The sequence below is a fragment of the Heloderma suspectum genome, chromosome 17, assembly GCF_057233095.1.
Source record: "Heloderma suspectum isolate Gila_16-S chromosome 17, 16-S_ref, whole genome shotgun sequence".
Lineage (NCBI taxonomy): Eukaryota > Metazoa > Chordata > Lepidosauria > Squamata > Helodermatidae > Heloderma > Heloderma suspectum.
The window spans coordinates 14,109,590-14,136,301 of NC_139474.1; the positions used below are offsets into that span (position 1 = coordinate 14,109,590).

General features: G+C 48.2%; 4 protein-coding genes across 7 annotated transcripts; all 4 read left to right on the top strand.

Annotated features, from left to right (window-relative positions):
* Window positions 1–5,029: 5,029 nt before the first annotated feature.
* LOC146334579 (protein S100-A12-like) lies at window positions 5,030–6,618 on the top strand. The gene is made up of 2 exons (XM_084824736.1): window positions 5,030–5,191; window positions 6,328–6,618. Exons 1-2 carry the CDS (start codon window positions 5,048–5,050, stop codon window positions 6,493–6,495), a joined length of 312 nt encoding a protein of 103 aa, XP_084680862.1. The 5' UTR covers window positions 5,030–5,047; the 3' UTR covers window positions 6,496–6,618.
* A 2,436-nt stretch (window positions 6,619–9,054) lies between these two features.
* On the top strand, window positions 9,055–12,689 carry LOC146334580 (protein S100-A12-like). Of its 2 annotated transcripts, XM_084824415.1 has the most exons (4): window positions 9,055–9,100; window positions 10,240–10,326; window positions 11,095–11,256; window positions 12,391–12,689. In XM_084824415.1, the coding sequence occupies exons 2-4, from the start codon at window positions 10,282–10,284 to the stop codon at window positions 12,556–12,558; spliced, it is 375 nt and encodes a 124-aa protein (XP_084680541.1). In that variant the 5' UTR covers window positions 9,055–9,100; window positions 10,240–10,281; the 3' UTR covers window positions 12,559–12,689. The 2 variants fall into 2 exon arrangements, with proteins under 2 accessions (XP_084680541.1, XP_084680542.1); XM_084824416.1 differs by lacking the exon at window positions 10,240–10,326.
* Window positions 12,690–15,125: 2,436 nt separating this feature from the next.
* LOC146334581 (protein S100-A12-like) lies at window positions 15,126–18,762 on the top strand. Of its 2 annotated transcripts, XM_084824417.1 has the most exons (4): window positions 15,126–15,171; window positions 16,312–16,398; window positions 17,167–17,328; window positions 18,464–18,762. In XM_084824417.1, the coding sequence occupies exons 2-4, from the start codon at window positions 16,354–16,356 to the stop codon at window positions 18,629–18,631; spliced, it is 375 nt and encodes a 124-aa protein (XP_084680543.1). In that variant the 5' UTR covers window positions 15,126–15,171; window positions 16,312–16,353; the 3' UTR covers window positions 18,632–18,762. The 2 variants fall into 2 exon arrangements, with proteins under 2 accessions (XP_084680543.1, XP_084680544.1); XM_084824418.1 differs by lacking the exon at window positions 16,312–16,398.
* A 2,436-nt stretch (window positions 18,763–21,198) lies between these two features.
* On the top strand, window positions 21,199–24,827 carry LOC146334582 (protein S100-A12-like). 2 transcript variants are annotated; one of them, XM_084824742.1, is made up of 4 exons: window positions 21,199–21,244; window positions 22,385–22,471; window positions 23,231–23,392; window positions 24,529–24,827. In XM_084824742.1, the coding sequence occupies exons 2-4, from the start codon at window positions 22,427–22,429 to the stop codon at window positions 24,694–24,696; spliced, it is 375 nt and encodes a 124-aa protein (XP_084680868.1). In that variant the 5' UTR covers window positions 21,199–21,244; window positions 22,385–22,426; the 3' UTR covers window positions 24,697–24,827. The 2 variants fall into 2 exon arrangements, with proteins under 2 accessions (XP_084680868.1, XP_084680869.1); XM_084824743.1 differs by lacking the exon at window positions 22,385–22,471.
* Window positions 24,828–26,712: the final 1,885 nt, after the last annotated feature.

A 26,712-nucleotide genomic window follows, 5' to 3' on the forward strand; every position in this document is an offset into this window, starting at 1 on the left:
TGATGTTGCCTAGTGGAGAGAAGCATATACCAAAACACGTTGGCCTTTCCATATTTGTGGGCATTTCACATTCCTTATTAATGTTTCCCATACCTTAGCACCATTTTGAAACTTTGTCTTCCCATTTTATCTCCCCGCCTAGACCTCCTTTCTCAAACCAAATGAACAATAGAGGAACTTAACGGATTTCATCCACTCTTGCCTAATGTCTGTTAAGTATCATTCATTTCAGTGAATTCCTCCCTCGCCCCAGCAGTTCCCAACATGTGCCCCATTGCCATAGATACCTCTCCTTCTGAAGCCCTCTTTTGCTTTGGGTTTGGGTCAGTCTTTGGCCCAGGGGCTTTTGGTTGCTGACCCCTCATTTGACCCTTGTGCAGGATGCCTGGGACCCTGAAGGCACTTCCAAACTCTTCAAGGACCTGGACAAAAGCAAGAATGAGGAAATCAACTTTGGGCTTGATTGCCACATTTCTCATTTGCACCCATGTTAAGTTCCATGAGGATCATCCCCCCCCCCCATCACCACTAAAAAAAAAGAAAGAGTGCTTCAGTGGATGGTGCTCAGAAGAAAGAAAAAACCTTCCAAAAACATATATGAACACACTTTCTCAGATTCCCTAGAATGTAAAGATTTGGCCATGAAATAAGAAATAAAGATGTATTTGGAAACTCCTGGACCTTTTATTGCTTCCTTCTCCAGCTGTTGCCACATATACCTTCTTACACACAAAACCTGTTTCTTCAGAGAGCATGAAATATTTGCTCCTTTTTCTAATCCCCCCACCCTGTAACAGCACTGGGAAACCTCAAGGCTGATTGCCAAATCTACTCCCTGCCCTTAGTTTCCAGGTGGGTGTGCCCCCTTCTCTTGGCTCCCCTCCTCCTTCCCAACATTTGGTGGTTTCAGCTAAAATATCCCAGTGTTTTTGGATTTCGGCCTCACCCCTTTGGCCCTGCCCATCCCTGGCATGCAGCCCCAGAGGGCTTCTCCAAAATTCTATGTGGTTCTCAGGCTGAACAAAGGTTAACACCCATTTTCTATAGTTAAACTATGGAAATTGGTTCCACGAGATACAGCAGTGGCCACTGACCTGGACAGCTTTAAAAGGGGATTGAACAACGTATTTATGAAGGGCACAATCCTAGGCATGTTTAGACAGAGGAAAGTCCTACAACCCCCAGCATTCCCGAGCCAACTATATACTGGCTGGGGAATGCTGGGATTTGTAGGACTTCCCTCTGTCTAAACATGCATAGGACTGCACCCTTCTTTATTTATCTATTTATGATACTTCTATGCTGCTGCATGTAATAAAACCCCTAGCAGTTCACATTTAAAATACAACAAATAATAATTAAATAATAATATTAAATTATATGCGCACTTTTGCAAATTATCCAAATGTGCACTTTTGTGAATGCACATATTTGGCGATGCAAAGATGTGCATTTTTGTGGGTGCGCATATTTGCATATGCACGAAATGCACATTTTGCTAAAATGAGCATTTTGCACATACGTGAATATGTGCATTAGCAAGAATGCTCACTTTTGTGCATATGCAAATACGTGCATTTTGCGATCGCCATTTTATTTTCAAAAAATGGCAACTGCAGAGCTCAACAAGGCCATCGGCGTGAGTGCAGGTTGCTTGCCGAGCGTGGGAGGGGATCGAACGCAATCCAGGGACTGGCAAGTGGGGGCAGGGGCTGGTCAGGCAACTGGAGAACCTAGACGGGGGTGGGTTCGCACATCCCTAGCTGGGCTAGATGGACCAAGTGACCGACTCAATATAAAGCAGCTTCCAAGTTTCCTCTGTTCAAGGTTCTCTCATAATATTAGAAGCTGGGGCCATCCCATGAAGCAGATTGTTGGGAGGTTCAGGACAGATAAAATAAAGTTATTCTTCACACAGTGCAGAGTTAACGATGGAATTGGCTACTACAAGATGTAGTGATGGCCGCTGGCTTGGCTGGCTTTCAAAGGGGGGTGGAAACATTCCTGGAGGAGAAGGCTATCAATGGCTACTAGTCTTGATGGCTATGTGCTATCTCCATACCAGAGGCCATATGCCTATGTACACCAGTTGCTGGTGAACGTGGGCAGTAGGGTGCTGCTGTGCTCATGTCCTGTTTGTGGGTTCCTGGTCAACAGCTGGTTGGGCACTGTGTGAACAGAATGCTGGACTAGATGGACTCTTGATCCGATCCAGCAGGGCTTTTCTGATGTTTTTAAGGCTGGTCTAGTCAACTATCCTGTTAAGCGCAGTGGCCAAACAGATGCCACTGTGGAGCCCACAAGCAGGACTTGAGGGGAAAGATCCATCTCTCACTGTGGTACCAGGATTCAGACACATGCTGCCTCCTCTGATTGAAGAGGTTCCAAAGCAGACCCTCTTGTCTGGCAAATAAAATACATTGGAGAGATGCAGGGATTCAAGGGCAAAACAAGAGAAAATGCAAGGCCAGTCTCATCTCACCATCACCATAAAAACACACCCAGCTCTAAATATTACACAAGAGCTCACATGCTTTCTTGAAAATGTTGGACCCTACCTTTGTGGCACCCAAGTGGTTCCTTGCAAGCTTTTTATGAATTCTAACAAAATGACCTAGGAGATTGCTTAAGAGGGAGAGCAAAAGGAGAAAGTGCAATCTTGGTGCTAGGAAATGATGGACTAGGACTGACCACAAGTTGCAGACCTCCCCCCCCCCGAGGAATGCTGTTTCAGGAGGAACGCAGTCACACATCTTGAGGATGAGATGGACAGAGCAAAGGGTAAAGGGGAGTGCAATTTGGCAAGGGAGAAGTATTTCTCAAGCAGGGGTGGGAGCAGAGCTTTGGAGAGAGCGTATAAAAGACGGGACTGTCGCAGGCACCTTCAACGGACCTTGGGCCTTTCTTGCTCTCCTGTGCATCTTCAACTGAGGTATGTGTTCAAGACGTTTGTGCATTTTCTCATGTTGTCTGAGGTTTCTCCCTTCATGTTGGATGCAGGATGGGAGATCCTTTGTCATGGCCTTTGGGTAGGGATGGCCGTCGTGGGGAAATCCAGGCTTCGTTGGGCTCTCCAGATTTCCTGAGCCTCGGGGTTCGGTTTGCACTTTTGAGCTGAGCAGCGGGCTGTTTCCTAAAATCTGGGAATTGTCCATTGCCAGTCATTGTGTGCACATGTGTCAGTCTCTCTCCCGGGCCCCAGGAGGGAGAAGGAGACACTCATGCACAGTGGGAGGGGAACGCTCTCCTCCTGCTCTTCTGCTGCTACAGTGGTGCACAACCATCATCCCTCTCTTTCTGTAGGACCAACCCTGGCAGAGAGAGTGGGATGATGGTTATCTGGTGGCAGTGGAAGCAACAGGGTGAGAGGGGAGTATCAAGTGCTTTAACGCTCCTGTCCCACCCTCCATTGCTGCTGTCACCATGCAAAGGCTGAAAATCTGCCAGCTGGCTGGACTCATTGAGGGCTGAGTTGGGCCAGCTGGTGGACGTTGGGTGAATTTGGAGGGGCTGAGCCGGTGAAAGCTCACCGAGTTCTGTCCCCAAATGGATTCCTCTGACATCCCTACCTTTGGCTTGTCCAATAAATGTTGATGATGCAGATGTTATCTGGTGCCCACCTCTATTTGAGTGCCTTGGGAACTTCTGCATAGGCCCTCCTGCACAAATAAAAGCAGAGAGGCGGGAGGCACGTCATTATGGAGGCACATTCTGAAACCCACCGGTTGAAGACAAATGGTGTATACCAGCGTTTCCCCACCTGGTACTCCCTAGATATTTTAGATGACAACTCCCAGCATGCTTGACCATACTGGCTGGGGCTGATGGGAGTTGAAGTCCAAGACATCTGGAGAGCACCAGGTTGGGGAGGGTTGGGCAACTGGCACGAACTCTCCAGGATTTTGGCTATTGGGCGGTATAGAAATGAAACAAACAAATAATAAATAAATTTCAGGCAGGAGTGAATAAATTTCAGGCAGCTGCCTTATACTGAGTGGGACCATTGGTCCATATAACTCAATATGGCCTACACTGTTTGGTAGCTGTGCTGTCCGGATTTTCAGACAGGGGTCTTCCTCAGCCCTACGTGGAGATGCCTGGGATCAAACCCAGGAAGTCCTGAATACAAACCAGGTGCTCTACCACTGAGCTACATTCCCAAGGAGTGTGGGTCATGGTCATTCTTTTTCTTTTTGAAGGGATTCTAAATAGTTGGATTGCATGCAGACTACTTCTAATTGGTAAGCAGTTGCCTCCATGCCTTTGGCTGGAGAGAGATGGTCCTTCTCTTAGAGAGCTGAAGATGACATGATAGACTCACCATTGCTTGTGGAATGTACGCTCATATTACCACGATCCCCAGCACAGACCTTTGTTTTTCTTTGGTTTTCCTTAAAAACAAACAAACAAACAAACAAACAAACAAGCCGAAAGCAAAACTGGAAAGTCCATTTGACCAGAAGGTCAACACTGCAATAAAAGAAATTCAATGTGTACACTGAGGGGACAAAATGGACTAATACTGGATACAACACAATGACTCCTGTCATGCTGTCTTTGGCTCTATTAGGCTGCAATCCTAAGCATGTTTCAACAGAAAAAAAAATCCCAGAACTCCTGACATGGCTGGCTGGGGAATGCTGGCAGTTGAAGGACACTTTTCTGTCTAAACATGCATAGGATTGCACTCATAGAAGCAGTTGTTTTCCTTCAGCTGACATCTTTTAACCTAGCCTTCCCCCAACTTGTGACCTCCAAGTGTTTTGGATTACAACTCCCATCATCCTAGACCATTGGACATACTATCTGGGGCTAATGAGGGTTGCCATCTAAGTATCCAGGGGGCCTTGGTTCGGAGAAGTTAGTTTTCGGCATTTTATCAGTGGAACAACAACAACAACAACACCAAAATCCCAGCTTTAGATTCTTGAATCTGAAGAATTCAGGATAGGGGCCCATCTTTGTAGAAGACAATCCCCCATCAGACTCACCTCTGCCACTGAACTGGATGTTGTTTTACTTCTTATAGGTTGGCAGCTAACTCAAGATGGCTCAAACTCAACTGGAAGGATCCCTTGAGACTGTAATAAATGTTTTCCACCAATATTCTGTGCGCCACGGGCATTTTGACACCCTCAGCAAAAAGGAGCTGTCCCAGCTGATTCAGAAGCAGCTTCCAAACTGGCTGAAGGTGAGAGTGGGGCATGGGGCAGGCTGATGCTTCCTGAGCAGCTGCCTTAGATCTTTCAGTGCTTTGAAATGTGAGCAGAGTGGGGGAGAAAGAAATGGCCAAAAGGTATTGTTTGGGGCTGCATCCAGGGGAGGAAAGCAGGTTCCCCCCAGATGTCTTGGACTCCAACTCCCATAATCCTCAGTTATTGACCAGACAGACCAGGACTTATGGGAAATATGATCTCCAGGTCTGTACCGGAGATCAGGGAGAAGGAGAGGATGGAGAACTCTTTGAAAGGAATCAAGAAATCCCTCCAAGCTCCACCCACTGCTATAACAGGCACCACCCCCTGAGATCATAGGCTCCTCCCCCGAGCCTCAAGCGGAAGAGACAACAGCAGTGCACGTGTGTGTGTGTCTGTGTGCGCGCTCAGCTAGTGAGGTTTGGTGTCAGATTAAGGAGATATACAAGGACAGTTACAGTGCAAGCCTGCCCACAGCTATGGGGAAGTATGTCTAATGGGGGTTCAGTGGGATTTACCTCTGGGTAAGTGTGTATACTGGAATGCAGCCTTTCTGGGGCGTCTGTAACCAGATTCCCCAGCACTGGGGCCTGTGGAAACCAGTGTGCCCACAGACACACATCTTGGCACCCACCGGGCTTCCTGGCCTTTCAATGTTAATTGTTCTAAAACATTAATTCCATGTTTGAAACCGGGAGCATCAGCTTTGGCAAAGTCACTTGCCTCTGAGCCTCATCCCTTTGCTCTGTGTGAAGCTGGTTTTGGAGTGAAAAACTGCGGGTTAAAAACAGCTCAGCTCCCCCCCCCCCCCCGCCCGGCTTGTACTTCGATTCCAGGGGAAGGTACTTTTCTTTCAGCATCATTGGTTTTCCTTCTTCAAAATGGATGTTTCCATGGCTGCCATTTTGTGAATGGGCACACTCCTGCAATGGTAGCCATTTTATTAGAGCACCGATGACAATCTCTCAAAAATGCAATTGTGCGCCCTGTCCCAAAATGATTGGGGAAGAGCAATCTGTGATTCTGCCTTTGAAATTGGGTGGGCTGGGACTGGGGATTCTGATGTGTTTTGGATACCATCATAATCCCTGTAACCATCCTTTCTTTTGAATGTTTTTTATTTCAAAAACAGGAGCAAAAGAACCCAAAGGCTATTGATGACTTGTTCAAAGATCTGGACAAGGACAAAGATCAACAGCTGAGCTTTGGAGAATTCATGGTGTTCATCAGCAGGGTGGCTATTGCTACCCATGAGCACATTCACGAAGAAGGTCATGATGGACACGCCCACCACCACTAAGCCTCAAGAGTGAAGCCAATTGGCCTAGCTAAGCAACCCAGCTTCCTAAATCACCCCACAAAATGGTTCCCCTCCATGCCTTTGGTTCTGGCTTTTGGTTCTGTCAAAATAAAGCATTTCTCCAAAGATGGAGGTTTTGTTGTACTTTTTACCTCAGATGTGGCGGTTGGTGGGCTGGAGGGCAAAGTGACGGTAGGTGGAGTCAAGGGGTCACAGTTGGCAGAGCCAATTTCACTGAGTGTTCCCCCCTCCCCCCATTTATTTATTTATTTATGTATTGCATTTACATCCTGCCCAATATCTAAAGCTCTCTGTGCCAACCTTAAAATGTGTGGTTCCCTTGCAAGACCCAAGGTCAAGGAAAGGAAGCCTGTGGCCCGGGTCCCAAATCTCACACTCCTCCGGGGATGAATCTGGCCCTCAGAGGCTCTCCAGAAGGCCATGTCCCCTGGCCACGCCTGTCCCCATGTGTTGGTGGTTGTGCACTTTCCCCACCCATTCTCAGTGGCTGAAATGCCTCTCCTAAGGGTTAGTTGAAAGCAGCAGGAGCTTTAAGGTGCAATACGATGGGTTCTTAAAATTTTGTTTGTATTTTTTGTACCACCCCTTTTGCCAACTGCCGCTTTCGCTCCACGATTCAGGGACATGCTGCCTGTCACCCTGGAGGATCCTAAGTCGACACTCTTGTTTGGGAAATTCAACCTACATTGAGAGAGAGAGAGAGAGAGGGAGAGAGAGGCCTTGGTGCTAGGAAATGATGGATCACGACTGGCCACAAGCTGCAGAATACAAACACAGGGCAGATTCGAACATAACAGAAGCCAGCATGGGGAAATTTCTCTGTGGGCATTTCTGTTGCCACAAGGGCTGCCATTCCAGTTATTCAAGGCATGATGGGGGCATGGTGTAGCTTCTCGTAATGTGCAGACCTGGAGAAGGGGGTAGTTGGGGTGCTTCACAAGCCACCCACAACCTTAAAACAGCCCATGGGCTCTGGGTGGCCTGTCAAGCACCCCAACAACCCACCCTGGCCGGGTTCGCATGTAACAACCAGCTAAGTCATGCCTTTGCCATGGATTGACTATTCAAAATGGTGGCTGTGGCAGCAAAGCAAGCCCCATGGGAAATTCCCCCACAGCGCCTTCTCATTACCTGCAAACCCAGTCATGGAGGGATACTGTTTCAGTAGGAACCCAGTCTCACATCATGCGCAAGCAATGGATGGTGCAATGGATAAAGGGGAGTGCTATTTGACATGGGAGAAAGATTTCTCAAGCAGGCGTGGGTGGGAGCAAGGTTCTGGAGCAAGAGTATAAGAGAGGGGACTGTCCCAGGCACCCTCAAGACATCTTGGATCATTCCTTCTCTCTTGTGGATCTTGAACTGAGGCAGGTGTTCAAGATGATTGTGAGTTTTCTCATGTTGTCTCAGGTATCACCCTTCATTTTGTATGCAGGATGGGAGATCTCTGTCATGGCCTTTGGCTGGTATAATAAATGTTGATGATATGGGTATCATCTTGTGCCTACAGCTACAATGGCAAGCTGTAAAGCAAACACTGACTTCAAACAGAAGAACCTCATCCCACCCGTGAAGCATGGTGGTGGGAATGTGATGAGTTGGGCCTGGTTTGCTGCCTCAGGACCAGGACGGCTTGCCCTCATTGACACCACCATGTATTCTGCAGTGTGTCAGAAGATTCTAGAGGAGGATGTCAGGCCATCCATCTGTGAGCTGAAGCTGAACCCAAAGTGGGTCATGCAAGAAGACAACGATCCTAAACATACAAGCAGATCTTCAAAAGAACGGCTGCAGAAGAAGAAATTCTGTGTTTTAGAATGGCCTAATCAAAGTCTGGACCTAAACCACATCAAAATGTGGCAAGACCTGAAGTGAGCTGTTCATGCAAGGAAGCCCTGAAACGTCACTGAGTTCAAGTAGTCCTGTGAGGAGGAATGCATCAACATTCCTCAAAACCGATGTGAGAGACTGACCAACTGTTACAGGATACGCGGACTTGAAGACATTGTTGCTCAAGGTGGGCCCACCAGGTACTGAATTTCAAGGGTCACATACTTTTTCACACATGGATATTGAATGTTGACTCAGTTGTGGACAAATAAATGCTGAAGAAACATCATGTTTTGTGTGTTATTTGTTTAACCAGGTTTTCTATTGTTCTTTATCTAGGATTATGGGGTTAGATTAATATCTAATAACATTTTAGGTTGGAAATATGTGACAGTTTTAAGGGGTTCACAAACTTTTTCTTGCCACTGAAGGAGATTGCCTAAGAGAGAGAAAGGGTGTACAATCTTGGTTCTAGGAAGTGATGGACTATGGCTGGCTACAAGTTGCAGAACTACCCCGCCCCCAAACACACACACAGGAAGGCTTTTTCAGGAGGAACACAGTCGCACATCTTGAGCAAGAGAAGGGCACCACAAAGGGTAAAGGAGAGTGCCATCTGGCAAGGAAGAAAGATTTCTCAAGCAGGGATGGGAGGGAGCAGGACTTTGGAGAGAGTGTATAAGAGACGGGACTGTCGCAGGCCCCTTCAACGGACCTCGGGCCATTCTCGATCTCTTGTGGATCTTCAACTGAGGTATGTGTTCAAGATGTTTGCACATTTTCTTGTGTTGTCTGAGGTTTCTCCCTTCATGTTGGATGCAGGATGGGAGGTCCTTTGTCATGACCTTTGGCTTGTGCAATAAATGTTGGTGATGAAGGTATCATCTGGTGCCCTCAGCTATTAGAGTGACTCAGGAACTTTGGGTAGGCCTTGCTGCAAAAATAGAAGCACAGAGGCAGGGGGCAACTCCCCAGAGTGGCACGTCCTGAGACCCACCGGTTGAAGACCCATGGGCTTCACCTACCTTTCTCAACCTGGTGCCCCCCCGATATTTTTGATGAGAACCCCCTGCATGCCTGACCATTGGGAATGCTGACTGAAGCTGATGGGAGTTGAAGTCCAAGACCTTTGGAGGGCACCAGGTTGGGGAAGGATGTTGTACACTGTTGACGGCAGTTCTCCAGGATTTCAAGCAGGCTGTCAGGGTGGAAACGGAGCCGATAGAACCCCCGAGCAGTTCTGATTCTGAGAAGGATCAGCAATCCGTGGTAGAGGAGCCAGCTCATCCCTCACAGGCACAGCAGCTGGCAGAGATTCCTCTTGCTGGCATTCCTGAGATAGATAGTGACCCTGGCAGTGAGAAAGTGCAGGAGGGGGCTTGCTAGATGCTCGATGCAGATGCAGGGAGCGACGAGCGATGGAGGGCACGGAAATGAGGCGTAGCGCCCATTTGGCGCGCAAGCAATGGCCACGACCCGTGGACCCAAGGGAAGGAGGGAGGATCTCTCCCTAGCCCATAAGTTCAGTGTCTTCAAGTGATTGTCCTTCCAACAGGGACCAACTGCCTACCCAGAGCATAGGCTACTCTGCTGTTCATTGCTTAGTCGCTGGTGATAGCATCTGAAAGAGTCATTAAGTTGTAAAAGGATTAAAGCCTTGAAAAGAATCCTTTGATCGGTGTCTTGAATTGGCTATTGGAGTATACTGAAAGGGGCCACTAGAGCGCTCCTGACACAGGGGACTTTCCCCAGCCCTACCTGGAGAAGGGCTGGAGACGGACCCTGGGTCCTTCTGCACATAAGGCATGCACTCTTCTATTGCATAGGAAGCTGCCTTACACAGAGTGGGACCATTGGTCCCTCTAACTCAGTATGGTCTATACTCTTTGGCAGAGGTGGTCTCCAGATTTCCAGACAGGAGTCTTTCCAAGCCGTATGTGGAGATGCTGGAGATCAAACCCAGGACGTCCTACATGCACAGTAGGTGCTCTGCCACTGAGCTACATTCTCAGGGAGTGTGGGACATGGTGCATTTATCCTGTTGAAGGGATTCTAAATGGTTGGATGTATGCAGACTCGGGTGTGGTCAGCTTCCAACTGGAAAGCAGGTGCTTGCATGCCATTGGATGGAGAGAGATGGTCCTTGTTTCAGAGAGCTGAAGATTTTGGTTTTGTTTTGTTTTCCTTAAAAACAAACAAACAAACAAACAAACAAGCCGAAAGCACAACTGGAAAGTCCACTTGACCAGAAGGGAAATACTGCAATAAGAGAAATTCGATGTGTATGCTGTGGGGACAAAATGGGATGCTTCTCAGTTGTCCCCTTCTTCAGCGGTTCTACTGTAAGTAGGACTCATACTGGATATAACCTAATGACCCTTGTCATGCTGACTTTGGCTCTATTAGAACGAAACAGTTGTTTGCCATCAGCTGACATCTTTTGAGCTAGCCTTCCCCAACTTGGTATCTTCCAGGTGTTTTGGATTACAACTCCCGTCATCCCAGACCATTGGACATACTATCTGGGGCTAATGAAAGTTGCTGTCTAAATATCCAGAGGGCCTCAGTTCGGAGAAGTTAGTTTTCGGCATTTTATCAGTGGAACAACAACAACAACAACAACAACAAAATCCCAGCTTTAGATTCTTGAATCTAAAGAATTCAGGAGAGGGGCCCATTTTTGTAGAGCAGAATCCCCCATCAGACTCACCTCCACCACTGAACTGGATGTTGTTTTACTTCTTATAGGTCAGCAGCCAACTCAAGATGGCTCAAACGCAACTTGAAGAAGCACTTGAGAAAATAATAAACATTTACCACCAATATTCTGTGCGCATCAGTCATTTTGACACCCTGAACAAAAAGGAGCTGTCCCAGGTGATTCAGGAGCAGCTTCCAAACTGGCTGAAGGTGAGAGTGGGGCATTGGGCAGGCTGATGCTTCCTGAGCAGCTGCCTTAGATCTTTCAGTGCTTTGAAACATGAGCAGAGTGGGGGAGAAAGAAATGGCCAAAAGGTATTGTTTGGGGCTGCATCCAGGGGAGGAAAGCAGGTTCCCCCCAGATGTCTTGGACTCCAACTCCCATAATCCTCAGTTATTGACCAGACAGACCAGGACTTATGGGAAATGTGATCTCCAGGTCTGTACCGGAGATCAGGGAGAAGGAGAGGATGGAGAACTCTTTGAGAGGAATCAAGAAATCCCTCCAAGCTCCACCCACTGCTATAACAGGCACCACCCCCTGAGATCATAGGCTCCTCCCCCGAGCCTCAAGCGGAAGAGACAACAGCAGTGCACGTGTGTGTGTGTCTGTGTGCGCGCTCAGCTAGTGAGGTTTGGTGTCAGATTAAGGAGATATACAAGGACAGTTACAGTGCAAGCCTGCCCACAGCTATGGGGAAGTATGTCTAATGGGGGTTCAGTGGGATTTACCTCTGGGTAAGTGTGTATACTGGAATGCAGCCTTTCTGGGGCGTCTGTAACCAGATTCCCCAGCACTGGGGCCTGTGGAAACCAGTGTGCCCACAGACACACATCTTGGCACCCACCGGGCTTCCTGGCCTTTCAATGTTAATTGTTCTAAAACATTAATTCCATGTTTGAAACCGGGAGCATCAGCTTTGGCAAAGTCACTTGCCTCTGAGCCTCATCCCTTTGCTCTGTGTGAAGCTGGTTTTGGAGTGAAAAACTGCGGGTTAAAAACAGCTCAGCTCCCCCCCCCCCGCCCCGGCTTGTACTTCGATTCCAGGGGAAGGTACTTTTCTTTCAGCATCATCGGTTTTCCTTCTTCAAAATGGATGTTTCCATGGCTGCCATTTTGTGAATGGGCACACTCCTGCAATGGTAGCCATTTTATTAGAGCACCGATGACAATCTCTCAAAAATGCAATTGTGCGCCCTGTCCCAAAATGATTGGGGAAGAGCAATCTGTGATTCTGCCTTTGAAATTGGGTGGGCTGGGACTGGGGATTCTGATGTGTTTTGGATACCATCATAATCCCTGTAACCATCCTTTCTTTTGAATGTTTTTTATTTCAAAAACAGGAGCAAAAGAACCCAAAGGCTATTGATGACTTGTTCAAAGATCTGGACAAGGACAAAGATCAACAGCTGAGCTTTGGAGAATTCATGGTGTTCATCAGCAGGGTGGCTATTGCTACCCATGAGCACATTCACGAAGAAGGTCATGATGGACACGCCCACCACCACTAAGCCTCAAGAGTGAAGCCAATTGGCCTAGCTAAGCAACCCAGCTTCCTAAATCACCCCACAAAATGGTTCCCCTCCATGCCTTTGGTTCTGGCCTTTGGTTCTGTCAAAATAAAGCATTTCTCCAAAGATGGAGGTTTTGTTGTACTTTTTACCTCAGATGTGGCGGTTGGTGGGCTGGAGGGCAAAGTGACGGTAGGTGGAGTCAAGGGGTCACAGTTGGCAGAGCCAATTTCACTGAGTGTTCCCCCCTCCCCCCATTTATTTATTTATTTATGTATGTATGTATTGCATTTACGTCCTGCCCAATATCTAAAGCTCTCTGTGCCAACCTTAAAATGTGTGGTTCCCTTGCAAGACCCAAGGTCAAGGAAAGGAAGCCTGTGGCCCGGGTCCCAAATCTCACACTCCTCCGGGGATGAATCTGGCCCTCAGAGGCTCTCCAGAAGGCCATGTCCCCTGGCCACGCCTGTCCCCATGTGTTGGTGGTTGTGCACTTTCCCCACCCATTCTCAGCGGCTGAAATGCCTCTCCTAAGGGTTAGTTGAAAGCAGCAGGAGCTTTAAGGTGCAATACGATGGGTTCTTAAAATTTTGTTTGTATTTTTTGTACCACCCCTTTTGCCAACTGCCGCTTTCGCTCCACGATTCAGGGACATGCTGCCTGTCACCCTGGAGGATCCTAAGTCGACACTCTTGTTTGGGAAATTCAACCTACATTGAGAGAGAGAGAGAGAGAGGGAGAGAGAGGCCTTGGTGCTAGGAAATGATGGATCACGACTGGCCACAAGCTGCAGAATACAAACACAGGGCAGATTCGAACATAACAGAAGCCAGCATGGGGAAATTTCTCTGTGGGCATTTCTGTTGCCACAAGGGCTGCCATTCCAGTTATTCAAGGCATGATGGGGGCATGGTGTAGCTTCTCGTAATGTGCAGACCTGGAGAAGGGGGTAGTTGGGGTGCTTCACAAGCCACCCACAACCTTAAAACAGCCCATGGGCTCTGGGTGGCCTGTCAAGCACCCCAACAACCCACCCTGGCCGGGTTCGCATGTAACAACCAGCTAAGTCATGCCTTTGCCATGGATTGACTATTCAAAATGGTGGCTGTGGCAGCAAAGCAAGCCCCATGGGAAATTCCCCCACAGCGCCTTCTCATTACCTGCAAACCCAGTCATGGAGGGATACTGTTTCAGTAGGAACCCAGTCTCACATCATGCGCAAGCAATGGATGGTGCAATGGATAAAGGGGAGTGCTATTTGACATGGGAGAAAGATTTCTCAAGCAGGCGTGGGTGGGAGCAAGGTTCTGGAGCAAGAGTATAAGAGAGGGGACTGTCCCAGGCACCCTCAAGACATCTTGGATCATTCCTTCTCTCTTGTGGATCTTGAACTGAGGCAGGTGTTCAAGATGATTGTGAGTTTTCTCATGTTGTCTCAGGTATCACCCTTCATTTTGTATGCAGGATGGGAGATCTCTGTCATGGCCTTTGGCTGGTATAATAAATGTTGATGATATGGGTATCATCTTGTGCCTACAGCTACAATGGCAAGCTGTAAAGCAAACACTGACTTCAGACAGAAGAACCTCATCCCACCCGTGAAGCATGGTGGTGGGAATGTGATGAGTTGGGCCTGGTTTGCTGCCTCAGGACCAGGACGGCTTGCCCTCATTGACACCACCATGTATTCTGCAGTGTGTCAGAAGATTCTAGAGGAGGATGTCAGGCCATCCATCTGTGAGCTGAAGCTGAACCCAAAGTGGGTCATGCAAGAAGACAACGATCCTAAACATACAAGCAGATCTTCAAAAGAACGGCTGCAGAAGAAGAAATTCTGTGTTTTAGAATGGCCTAATCAAAGTCTGGACCTAAACCACATCAAAATGTGGCAAGACCTGAAGTGAGCTGTTCATGCAAGGAAGCCCTGAAACGTCACTGAGTTCAAGTAGTCCTGTGAGGAGGAATGCATCAACATTCCTCAAAACCGATGTGAGAGACTGACCAACTGTTACAGGATACGCGGACTTGAAGACATTGTTGCTCAAGGTGGGCCCACCAGGTACTGAATTTCAAGGGTCACATACTTTTTCACACATGGATATTGAATGTTGACTCAGTTGTGGACAAATAAATGCTGAAGAAACATCATGTTTTGTGTGTTATTTGTTTAACCAGGTTTTCTATTGTTCTTTATCTAGGATTATGGGGTTAGATTAATATCTAATAACATTTTAGGTTGGAAATATGTGACAGTTTTAAGGGGTTCACAAACTTTTTCTTGCCACTGAAGGAGATTGCCTAAGAGAGAGAAAGGGTGTACAATCTTGGTTCTAGGAAGTGATGGACTATGGCTGGCTACAAGTTGCAGAACTACCCCGCCCCCAAACACACACACAGGAAGGCTTTTTCAGGAGGAACACAGTCGCACATCTTGAGCAAGAGAAGGGCACCACAAAGGGTAAAGGAGAGTGCCATCTGGCAAGGAAGAAAGATTTCTCAAGCAGGGATGGGAGGGAGCAGGACTTTGGAGAGAGTGTATAAGAGACGGGACTGTCGCAGGCCCCTTCAACGGACCTCGGGCCATTCTCGATCTCTTGTGGATCTTCAACTGAGGTATGTGTTCAAGATGTTTGCACATTTTCTTGTGTTGTCTGAGGTTTCTCCCTTCATGTTGGATGCAGGATGGGAGGTCCTTTGTCATGACCTTTGGCTTGTGCAATAAATGTTGGTGATGAAGGTATCATCTGGTGCCCTCAGCTATTAGAGTGACTCAGGAACTTTGGGTAGGCCTTGCTGCAAAAATAGAAGCACAGAGGCAGGGGGCAACTCCCCAGAGTGGCACGTCCTGAGACCCACCGGTTGAAGACCCATGGGCTTCACCTACCTTTCTCAACCTGGTGCCCCCCCGATATTTTTGATGAGAACCCCCTGCATGCCTGACCATTGGGAATGCTGACTGAAGCTGATGGGAGTTGAAGTCCAAGACCTTTGGAGGGCACCAGGTTGGGGAAGGATGTTGTACACTGTTGACGGCAGTTCTCCAGGATTTCAAGCAGGCTGTCAGGGTGGAAACGGAGCCGATAGAACCCCCGAGCAGTTCTGATTCTGAGAAGGATCAGCAATCCGTGGTAGAGGAGCCAGCTCATCCTTCACAGGCACAGCAGCTGGCAGAGATTCTTCTTGCTGGCATTCCTGAGATAGATAGTGACCCTGGCAGTGAGAAAGTGCAGGAGGGGGGCTTGCTAGACGCTCGATGCAGATGCAGGGAGCGACGAGCGATGGAGGGCACGGAAATGAGGCGTAGCGCCCATTTGGCGCGCAAGCAACGGCCACGACCCGTGGACCCAAGGGAAGGAGGGAGGACCTCTCCCTAGCCCATAAGTTCAGTGTCTTCAAGTGATTGTCCTTCCAACAGGGACCAACTGCCTACCCAGAGCATAGGCTACTCTGCTGTTCATTGCTTAGTCGCTGGTGATAGCATCTGAAAGAGTCATTAAGTTGTAAAAGGATTAAAGCCTTGAAAAGAATCCTTTGATCGGTGTCTTGAATTGGCTATTGGAGTATACTGAAAGGGGCCACTAGAGCGCTCCTGACACAGGGGACTTTCCCCAGCCCTACCTGGAGAAGGGCTGGAGACGGACCCTGGGTCCTTCTGCACATAAGGCATGCACTCTTCTATTGCATAGGAAGCTGCCTTACACAGAGTGGGACCATTGGTCCCTCTAACTCAGTATGGTCTATACTCTTTGGCAGAGGTGGTCTCCAGATTTCCAGACAGGAGTCTTTCCAAGCCGTATGTGGAGATGCTGGAGATCAAACCCAGGACGTCCTACATGCACAGTAGGTGCTCTGCCACTGAGCTACATTCTCAGGGAGTGTGGGACATGGTGCATTTATCCTGTTGAAGGGATTCTAAATGGTTGGATGTATGCAGACTCGGGTGTGGTCAGCTTCCAACTGGAAAGCAGGTGCTTGCATGCCATTGGATGGAGAGAGATGGTCCTTGTTTCAGAGAGCTGAAGATTTTGGTTTTGTTTTGTTTTCCTTAAAAACAAACAAACAAACAAACAAACAAGCCGAAAGCACAACTGGAAAGTCCACTTGACCAGAAGGGAAATACTGCAATAAGAGAAATTCGATGTGTATGCTGTGGGGACAAAATGGGATGCTTCTCAGTTGTCCCCTTCTTCAGCGGTTCTACTGTAAGTAGGACTCATACTGGATATAACCTAATGACCCTTGTCATGCTGACTTTGGCTCTATTAGAACGAAACAGTTGTTTGCCATCAGCTGACATCTTTTGAGCTAGCCTTCCCCAACTTGGTATCTTCCAGGTGTTTTGGATTACAACTCCCGTCATCCCAGACCATTGGACATACTATCTGGGGCTAATGAAAGTTGCTGTCTAAATATCCAGAGGGCCTCAGTTCGGAGAAGTTAGTTTTCGGCATTTTATCAGTGGAACAACAACAACAACAACAACAACAAAATCCCAGCTTTAGATTCTTGAATCTAAAGAATTCAGGAGAGGGGCCCATTTTTGTAGAGCAGAATCCCCCATCAGACTCACCTCCACCACTGAACTGGATGTTGTTTTACTTCTTATAGGTCAGCAGCCAACTCAAGATGGCTCAAACGCAACTTGAAGAAGCACTTGAGAAAATAATAAACATTTACCACCAATATTCTGTGCGCATCAGTCATTTTGACACCCTGAACAAAAAGGAGCTGTCCCAGGTGATTCAGGAGCAGCTTCCAAACTGGCTGAAGGTGAGAGTGGGGCATTGGGCAGGCTGATGCTTCCTGAGCAGCTGCCTTAGATCTTTCAGTGCTTTGAAACATGAGCAGAGTGGGGGAGAAAGAAATGGCCAAAAGGTATTGTTTGGGGCTGCATCCAGGGGAGGAAAGCAGGTTCCCCCCAGATGTCTTGGACTCCAACTCCCATAATCCTCAGTTATTGACCAGACAGACCAGGACTTATGGGAAATGTGATCTCCAGGTCTGTACCGGAGATCAGGGAGAAGGAGAGGATGGAGAACTCTTTGAGAGGAATCAAGAAATCCCTCCAAGCTCCACCCACTGCTATAACAGGCACCACCCCCTGAGATCATAGGCTCCTCCCCCGAGCCTCAAGCGGAAGAGACAACAGCAGTGCACGTGTGTGTGTGTCTGTGTGCGCGCTCAGCTAGTGAGGTTTGGTGTCAGATTAAGGAGATATACAAGGACAGTTACAGTGCAAGCCTGCCCACAGCTATGGGGAAGTATGTCTAATGGGGGTTCAGTGGGATTTACCTCTGGGTAAGTGTGTATACTGGAATGCAGCCTTTCTGGGGCGTCTGTAACCAGATTCCCCAGCACTGGGGCCTGTGGAAACCAGTGTGCCCACAGACACACATCTTGGCACCCACCGGGCTTCCTGGCCTTTCAATGTTAATTGTTCTAAAACATTAATTCCATGTTTGAAACCGGGAGCATCAGCTTTGGCAAAGTCACTTGCCTCTGAGCCTCATCCCTTTGCTCTGTGTGAAGCTGGTTTTGGAGTGAAAAACTGCGGGTTAAAAACAGCTCAGCTCCCCCCCCCCCCGCCCCGGCTTGTACTTCGATTCCAGGGGAAGGTACTTTTCTTTCAGCATCATCGGTTTTCCTTCTTCAAAATGGATGTTTCCATGGCTGCCATTTTGTGAATGGGCACACTCCTGCAATGGTAGCCATTTTATTAGAGCACCGATGACAATCTCTCAAAAATGCAATTGTGCGCCCTGTCCCAAAATGATTGGGGAAGAGCAATCTGTGATTCTGCCTTTGAAATTGGGTGGGCTGGGACTGGGGATTCTGATGTGTTTTGGATACCATCATAATCCCTGTAACCATCCTTTCTTTTGAATGTTTTTTATTTCAAAAACAGGAGCAAAAGAACCCAAAGGCTATTGATGACTTGTTCAAAGATCTGGACAAGGACAAAGATCAACAGCTGAGCTTTGGAGAATTCATGGTGTTCATCAGCAGGGTGGCTATTGCTACCCATGAGCACATTCACGAAGAAGGTCATGATGGACACGCCCACCACCACTAAGCCTCAAGAGTGAAGCCAATTGGCCTAGCTAAGCAACCCAGCTTCCTAAATCACCCCACAAAATGGTTCCCCTCCATGCCTTTGGTTCTGGCCTTTGGTTCTGTCAAAATAAAGCATTTCTCCAAAGATGGAGGTTTTGTTGTGCTTTTTACCTCAGATGTGGCGGTTGGTGGGCTGGAGGGCAAAGTGACGGTAGGTGGAGTCAAGGGGTCACAGTTGGCAGAGCCAATTTCACTGAGTGTTCCCCCCTCCCCCCATTTATTTATTTATGTATGTATGTATGTATTGCATTTACGTCCTGCCCAATATCTAAAGCTCTCTGTGCCAACCTTAAAATGTGTGGTTCCCTTGCAAGACCCAAGGTCAAGGAAAGGAAGCCTGTGGCCCGGGTCCCAAATCTCACACTCCTCCGGGGATGAATCTGGCCCTCAGAGGCTCTCCAGAAGGCCATGTCCCCTGGCCACGCCTGTCCCCATGTGTTGGTGGTTGTGCACTTTCCCCACCCATTCTCAGTGGCTGAAATGCCTCTCCTAAGGGTTAGTTGAAAGCAGCAGGAGCTTTAAGGTGCAATACGATGGGTTCTTAAAATTTTGTTTGTATTTTTTGTACCACCCCTTTTGCCAACTGCCGCTTTCGCTCCACGATTCAGGGACATGCTGCCTGTCACCCTGGAGGATCCTAAGTCGACACTCTTGTTTGGGAAATTCAACCTACATTGAGAGAGAGAGAGAGAGAGGGAGAGAGAGGCCTTGGTGCTAGGAAATGATGGATCACGACTGGCCACAAGCTGCAGAATACAAACACAGGGCAGATTCGAACATAACAGAAGCCAGCATGGGGAAATTTCTCTGTGGGCATTTCTGTTGCCACAAGGGCTGCCATTCCAGTTATTCAAGGCATGATGGGGGCATGGTGTAGCTTCTCGTAATGTGCAGACCTGGAGAAGGGGGTAGTTGGGGTGCTTCACAAGCCACCCACAACCTTAAAACAGCCCATGGGCTCTGGGTGGCCTGTCAAGCACCCCAACAACCCACCCTGGCCGGGTTCGCATGTAACAACCAGCTAAGTCATACCTTTGCCATGGATTGACTATTCAAAATGGTGGCTGTGGCAGCAAAGCAAGCCCCATGGGAAATTCCCCCACAGCGCCTTCTCATTACCTGCAAACCCAGTCATGGAGGGATACTGTTTCAGTAGGAACCCAGTCTCACATCATGCGCAAGCAATGGATGGTGCAATGGATAAAGGGGAGTGCTATTTGACATGGGAGAAAGATTTCTCAAGCAGGCGTGGGTGGGAGCAAGGTTCTGGAGCAAGAGTATAAGAGAGGGGACTGTCCCAGGCACCCTCAAGACATCTTGGATCATTCCTTCTCTCTTGTGGATCTTGAACTGAGGCAGGTGTTCAAGATGATAGTGAGTTTTCTCATGTTGTCTCAGGTATCACCCTTCATTTTGTATGCAGGATGGGAGATCTCTGTCATGGCCTTTGGCTGGTATAATAAATGTTGATGATATGGGTATCATCTTGTGCCTACAGCTACAATGGCAAGCTGTAAAGCAAACACTGACTTCAGACAGAAGAACCTCATCCCACCCGTGAAGCATGGTGGTGGGAATGTGATGAGTTGGGCCTGGTTTGCTGCCTCAGGACCAGGACGGCTTGCCCTCATTGACACCACCATGTATTCTGCAGTGTGTCAGAAGATTCTAGAGGAGGATGTCAGGCCATCCATCTGTGAGCTGAAGCTGAACCCAAAGTGGGTCATGCAAGAAGACAACGATCCTAAACATACAAGCAGATCTTCAAAAGAACGGCTGCAGAAGAAGAAATTCTGTGTTTTAGAATGGCCTAATCAAAGTCTGGACCTAAACCACATCAAAATGTGGCAAGACCTGAAGTGAGCTGTTCATGCAAGGAAGCCCTGAAACGTCACTGAGTTCAAGTAGTCCTGTGAGGAGGAATGCATCAACATTCCTCAAAACCGATGTGAGAGACTGACCAACTGTTACAGGATACGCGGACTTGAAGACATTGTTGCTCAAGGTGGGCCCACCAGGTACTGAATTTCAAGGGTCACATACTTTTTCACACATGGATATTGAATGTTGACTCAGTTGTGGACAAATAAATGCTGAAGAAACATCATGTTTTGTGTGTTATTTGTTTAACCAGGTTTTCTATTGTTCTTTATCTAGGATTATGGGGTTAGATTAATATCTAATAACATTTTAGGTTGGAAATATGTGACAGTTTTAAGGGGTTCACAAACTTTTTCTTGCCACTGAAGGAGATTGCCTAAGAGAGAGAAAGGGTGTACAATCTTGGTTCTAGGAAGTGATGGACTATGGCTGGCTACAAGTTGCAGAACTACCCCGCCCCCAAACACACACACAGGAAGGCTTTTTCAGGAGGAACACAGTCGCACATCTTGAGCAAGAGAAGGGCACCACAAAGGGTAAAGGAGAGTGCCATCTGGCAAGGAAGAAAGATTTCTCAAGCAGGGATGGGAGGGAGCAGGACTTTGGAGAGAGTGTATAAGAGACGGGACTGTCGCAGGCCCCTTCAACGGACCTCGGGCCATTCTCGATCTCTTGTGGATCTTCAACTGAGGTATGTGTTCAAGATGTTTGCACATTTTCTTGTGTTGTCTGAGGTTTCTCCCTTCATGTTGGATGCAGGATGGGAGGTCCTTTGTCATGACCTTTGGCTTGTGCAATAAATGTTGGTGATGAAGGTATCATCTGGTGCCCTCAGCTATTAGAGTGACTCAGGAACTTTGGGTAGGCCTTGCTGCAAAAATAGAAGCACAGAGGCAGGGGGCAACTCCCCAGAGTGGCACGTCCTGAGACCCACCGGTTGAAGACCCATGGGCTTCACCTACCTTTCTCAACCTGGTGCCCCCCCGATATTTTTGATGAGAACCCCCTGCATGCCTGACCATTGGGAATGCTGACTGAAGCTGATGGGAGTTGAAGTCCAAGACCTTTGGAGGGCACCAGGTTGGGGAAGGATGTTGTACACTGTTGACGGCAGTTCTCCAGGATTTCAAGCAGGCTGTCAGGGTGGAAACGGAGCCGATAGAACCCCCGAGCAGTTCTGATTCTGAGAAGGATCAGCAATCCGTGGTAGAGGAGCCAGCTCATCCTTCACAGGCACAGCAGCTGGCAGAGATTCTTCTTGCTGGCATTCCTGAGATAGATAGTGACCCTGGCAGTGAGAAAGTGCAGGAGGGGGGCTTGCTAGACGCTCGATGCAGATGCAGGGAGCGACGAGCGATGGAGGGCACGGAAATGAGGTGTAGCGCCCATTTGGCGCGCAAGCAACGGCCACGACCCGTGGACCCAAGGGAAGGAGGGAGGACCTCTCCCTAGCCCATAAGTTCAGTGTCTTCAAGTGATTGTCCTTCCAACAGGGACCAACTGCCTACCCAGAGCATAGGCTACTCTGCTGTTCATTGCTTAGTCGCTGGTGATAGCATCTGAAAGAGTCATTAAGTTGTAAAAGGATTAAAGCCTTGAAAAGAATCCTTTGATCGGTGTCTTGAATTGGCTATTGGAGTATACTGAAAGGGGCCACTAGAGCGCTCCTGACACAGGGGACTTTCCCCAGCCCTACCTGGAGAAGGGCTGGAGACGGACCCTGGGTCCTTCTGCACATAAGGCATGCACTCTTCTATTGCATAGGAAGCTGCCTTACACAGAGTGGGACCATTGGTCCCTCTAACTCAGTATGGTCTATACTCTTTGGCAGAGGTGGTCTCCAGATTTCCAGACAGGAGTCTTTCCAAGCCGTATGTGGAGATGCTGGAGATCAAACCCAGGACGTCCTACATGCACAGTAGGTGCTCTGCCACTGAGCTACATTCTCAGGGAGTGTGGGACATGGTGCATTTATCCTGTTGAAGGGATTCTAAATGGTTGGATGTATGCAGACTCGGGTGTGGTCAGCTTCCAACTGGAAAGCAGGTGCTTGCATGCCATTGGATGGAGAGAGATGGTCCTTGTTTCAGAGAGCTGAAGATTTTGGTTTTGTTTTGTTTTCCTTAAAAACAAACAAACAAACAAACAAACAAGCCGAAAGCACAACTGGAAAGTCCACTTGACCAGAAGGGAAATACTGCAATAAGAGAAATTCGATGTGTATGCTGTGGGGACAAAATGGGATGCTTCTCAGTTGTCCCCTTCTTCAGCGGTTCTACTGTAAGTAGGACTCATACTGGATATAACCTAATGACCCTTGTCATGCTGACTTTGGCTCTATTAGAACGAAACAGTTGTTTGCCATCAGCTGACATCTTTTGAGCTAGCCTTCCCCAACTTGGTATCTTCCAGGTGTTTTGGATTACAACTCCCGTCATCCCAGACCATTGGACATACTATCTGGGGCTAATGAAAGTTGCTGTCTAAATATCCAGAGGGCCTCAGTTCGGAGAAGTTAGTTTTCGGCATTTTATCAGTGGAACAACAACAACAACAAAATCCCAGCTTTAGATTCTTGAATCTAAAGAATTCAGGAGAGGGGCCCATTTTTGTAGAGCAGAATCCCCCATCAGACTCACCTCCACCACTGAACTGGATGTTGTTTTACTTCTTATAGGTCAGCAGCCAACTCAAGATGGCTCAAACGCAACTTGAAGAAGCACTTGAGAAAATAATAAACATTTACCACCAATATTCTGTGCGCATCAGTCATTTTGACACCCTGAACAAAAAGGAGCTGTCCCAGGTGATTCAGGAGCAGCTTCCAAACTGGCTGAAGGTGAGAGTGGGGCATTGGGCAGGCTGATGCTTCCTGAGCAGCTGCCTTAGATCTTTCAGTGCTTTGAAACATGAGCAGAGTGGGGGAGAAAGAAATGGCCAAAAGGTATTGTTTGGGGCTGCATCCAGGGGAGGAAAGCAGGTTCCCCCCAGATGTCTTGGACTCCAACTCCCATAATCCTCAGTTATTGACCAGACAGACCAGGACTTATGGGAAATGTGATCTCCAGGTCTGTACCAGAGATCAGGGAGAAGGAGAGGATGGAGAACTCTTTGAGAGGAATCAAGAAATCCCTCCAAGCTCCACCCACTGCTATAACAGGCACCACCCCCTGAGATCATAGGCTCCTCCCCCGAGCCTCAAGCGGAAGAGACAACAGCAGTGCACGTGTGTGTGTGTCTGTGTGCGCGCTCAGCTAGTGAGGTTTGGTGTCAGATTAAGGAGATATACAAGGACAGTTACAGTGCAAGCCTGCCCACAGCTATGGGGAAGTATGTCTAATGGGGGTTCAGTGGGATTTACCTCTGGGTAAGTGTGTATACTGGAATGCAGCCTTTCTGGGGCGTCTGTAACCAGATTCTCCAGCACTGGGGCCTGTGGAAACCAGTGTGCCCACAGACACACATCTTGGCACCCACCGGGCTTCCTGGCCTTTCAATGTTAATTGTTCTAAAACATTAATTCCATGTTTGAAACCGGGAGCATCAGCTTTGGCAAAGTCACTTGCCTCTGAGCCTCATCCCTTTGCTCTGTGTGAAGCTGGTTTTGGAGTGAAAAACTGCGGGTTAAAAAAAGCTCAGCTCCCCCCCCCCCCCGCCCCGGCTTGTACTTCGATTCCAGGGGAAGGTACTTTTCTTTCAGCATCATCGGTTTTCCTTCTTCAAAATGGATGTTTCCATGGCTGCCATTTTGTGAATGGGCACACTCCTGCAATGGTAGCCATTTTATTAGAGCACCGATGACAATCTCTCAAAAATGCAATTGTGCGCCCTGTCCCAAAATGATTGGGGAAGAGCAATCTGTGATTCTGCCTTTGAAATTGGGTGGGCTGGGACTGGGGATTCTGATGTGTTTTGGATACCATCATAATCCCTGTAACCATCCTTTCTTTTGAATGTTTTTTATTTCAAAAACAGGAGCAAAAGAACCCAAAGGCTATTGATGACTTGTTCAAAGATCTGGACAAGGACAAAGATCAACAGCTGAGCTTTGGAGAATTCATGGTGTTCATCAGCAGGGTGGCTATTGCTACCCATGAGCACATTCACGAAGAAGGTCATGATGGACACGCCCACCACCACTAAGCCTCAAGAGTGAAGCCAATTGGCCTAGCTAAGCAACCCAGCTTCCTAAATCACCCCACAAAATGGTTCCCCTCCATGCCTTTGGTTCTGGCCTTTGGTTCTGTCAAAATAAAGCATTTCTCCAAAGATGGAGGTTTTGTTGTGCTTTTTACCTCAGATGTGGCGGTTGGTGGGCTGGAGGGCAAAGTGACGGTAGGTGGAGTCAAGGGGTCACAGTTGGCAGAGCCAATTTCACTGAGCGTTCCCCCCTCCCCCATTTATTTATTTATGTATGTATTGCATTTACGTCCTGCCCAATATCTAAAGCTCTCTGTGCCAACCTTAAAATGTGTGGTTCCCTTGCAAGACCCAAGGTCAAGGAAAGGAAGCCTGTGGCCCGGGTCCCAAATCTCACACTCCTCCGGGGATGAATCTGGCCCTCAGAGGCTCTCCAGAAGGCCATGTCCCCGGGCCACGCCTGTCCCCATGTGTTGGTGGTTGTGCACTTTCCCCACCCATTCTCAGTGGCTTTTTCAGGAGGAACACAGTCGCACATCTTGAGCAAGAGAAGGGCACCACAAAGGGTAAAGGAGAGTGCCATCTGGCAAGGAAGAAAGATTTCTCAAGCAGGGATGGGAGGGAGCAGGACTTTGGAGAGAGTGTATAAGAGACGGGACTGTTGCAGGCCCCTTCAACGGACCTCGGGCCATTCTCGATCTCTCGTGGATCTTCAACTGAGGTATGCGTTCAAGATGTTTGCACATTTTCTTGTGTTGTCTGAGGTTTCTCCCTTCATGTTGGATGCAGGATGGGAGGTCCTTTGTCATGACCTTTGGCTTGTGCAATAAATGTTGGTGATGAAGGTATCATCTGGTGCCCTCAGCTATTAGAGTGACTCAGGAACTTTGGGTAGGCCTTGCTGCAAAAATAGAAGCACAGAGGCAGGGGGCAACTCCCCAGAGTGGCACGTCCTGAGACCCACCGGTTGAAGACCCATGGGCTTCACCTACCTTTCTCAACCTGGTGCCCCCCCGATATTTTTGATGAGAACCCCCTGCATGCCTGACCATTGGGAATGCTGACTGAAGCTGATGGGAGTTGAAGTCCAAGACCTTTGGAGGGCACCAGGTTGGGGAAGGATGTTGTACACTGTCAACAGCAGTTCTCCAGGATTTCAAGCAGGGGTCTTTCCGCAGCCCTACCTGGAGAAGGGCTGGAGATGGAGCCTGGGTCCTTCTGCACATAAGGCATGCACTCTTCTATTGCATAGGAAGCTGCCTTACATGGAGTGGGACCTTTGGTCCCTCTAACTCAGTATGGTCTACACACTTTGGCAGAGGTGGTCTCCAGATTTCCAGACAGGAGTCTTTCCAAGCCGTATGTGAAGATGCTGGGGCTCAAACCCAGGACGTCCTACATGCACAGTAGGTGCTCTGCCACTGAGCTACATTCTCAGGGAGTGTGGGACACGGTGCATTTATCCTGTTGAAGGGATTCTAAATGGTTGGATGTATGCAGAACCGGGTGTGGTCAGCTTCCAACTGGAAAGCAGGACCTGGACAGCTTGCCCTCATTGACTTGCCCTTTTTCACACATGGATATTGAACGTTGACTCAGTTGTGGACAAATAAATGCTGAAAAAACATCATGTTCTTTGTGTTATTTGTTTAACCAGGTTTTCCTTTGTTCTTTATCTAGGATTATGGGGTTAGATTAATATCTAATATCTGTTTCAGGAGGAACACAGTCACACATCTTGAGCAAGATATGGGCACTGCAAAGGGTAAAGGGGAGTGCGATGTGGCAAAGGAGAAAGATTTTGCAAGTAGAGCTGGGTGGGAGCAAGACTTTGGAGAGAGTGTATAACCGCAAGTGGGGGAAAAATACATGAAATACCACCCCCCCAGCAGATTTTAACAAAACTTTTACTGCCAACCATTTAGCTTAGGAAGGAATGTCAACCTTTAAAAAAGGGGGAAAGCACTACAAAACCCGCAAAACCAATCAATGTCTTGGGAAAGAGAGCGTGGCCAGGGA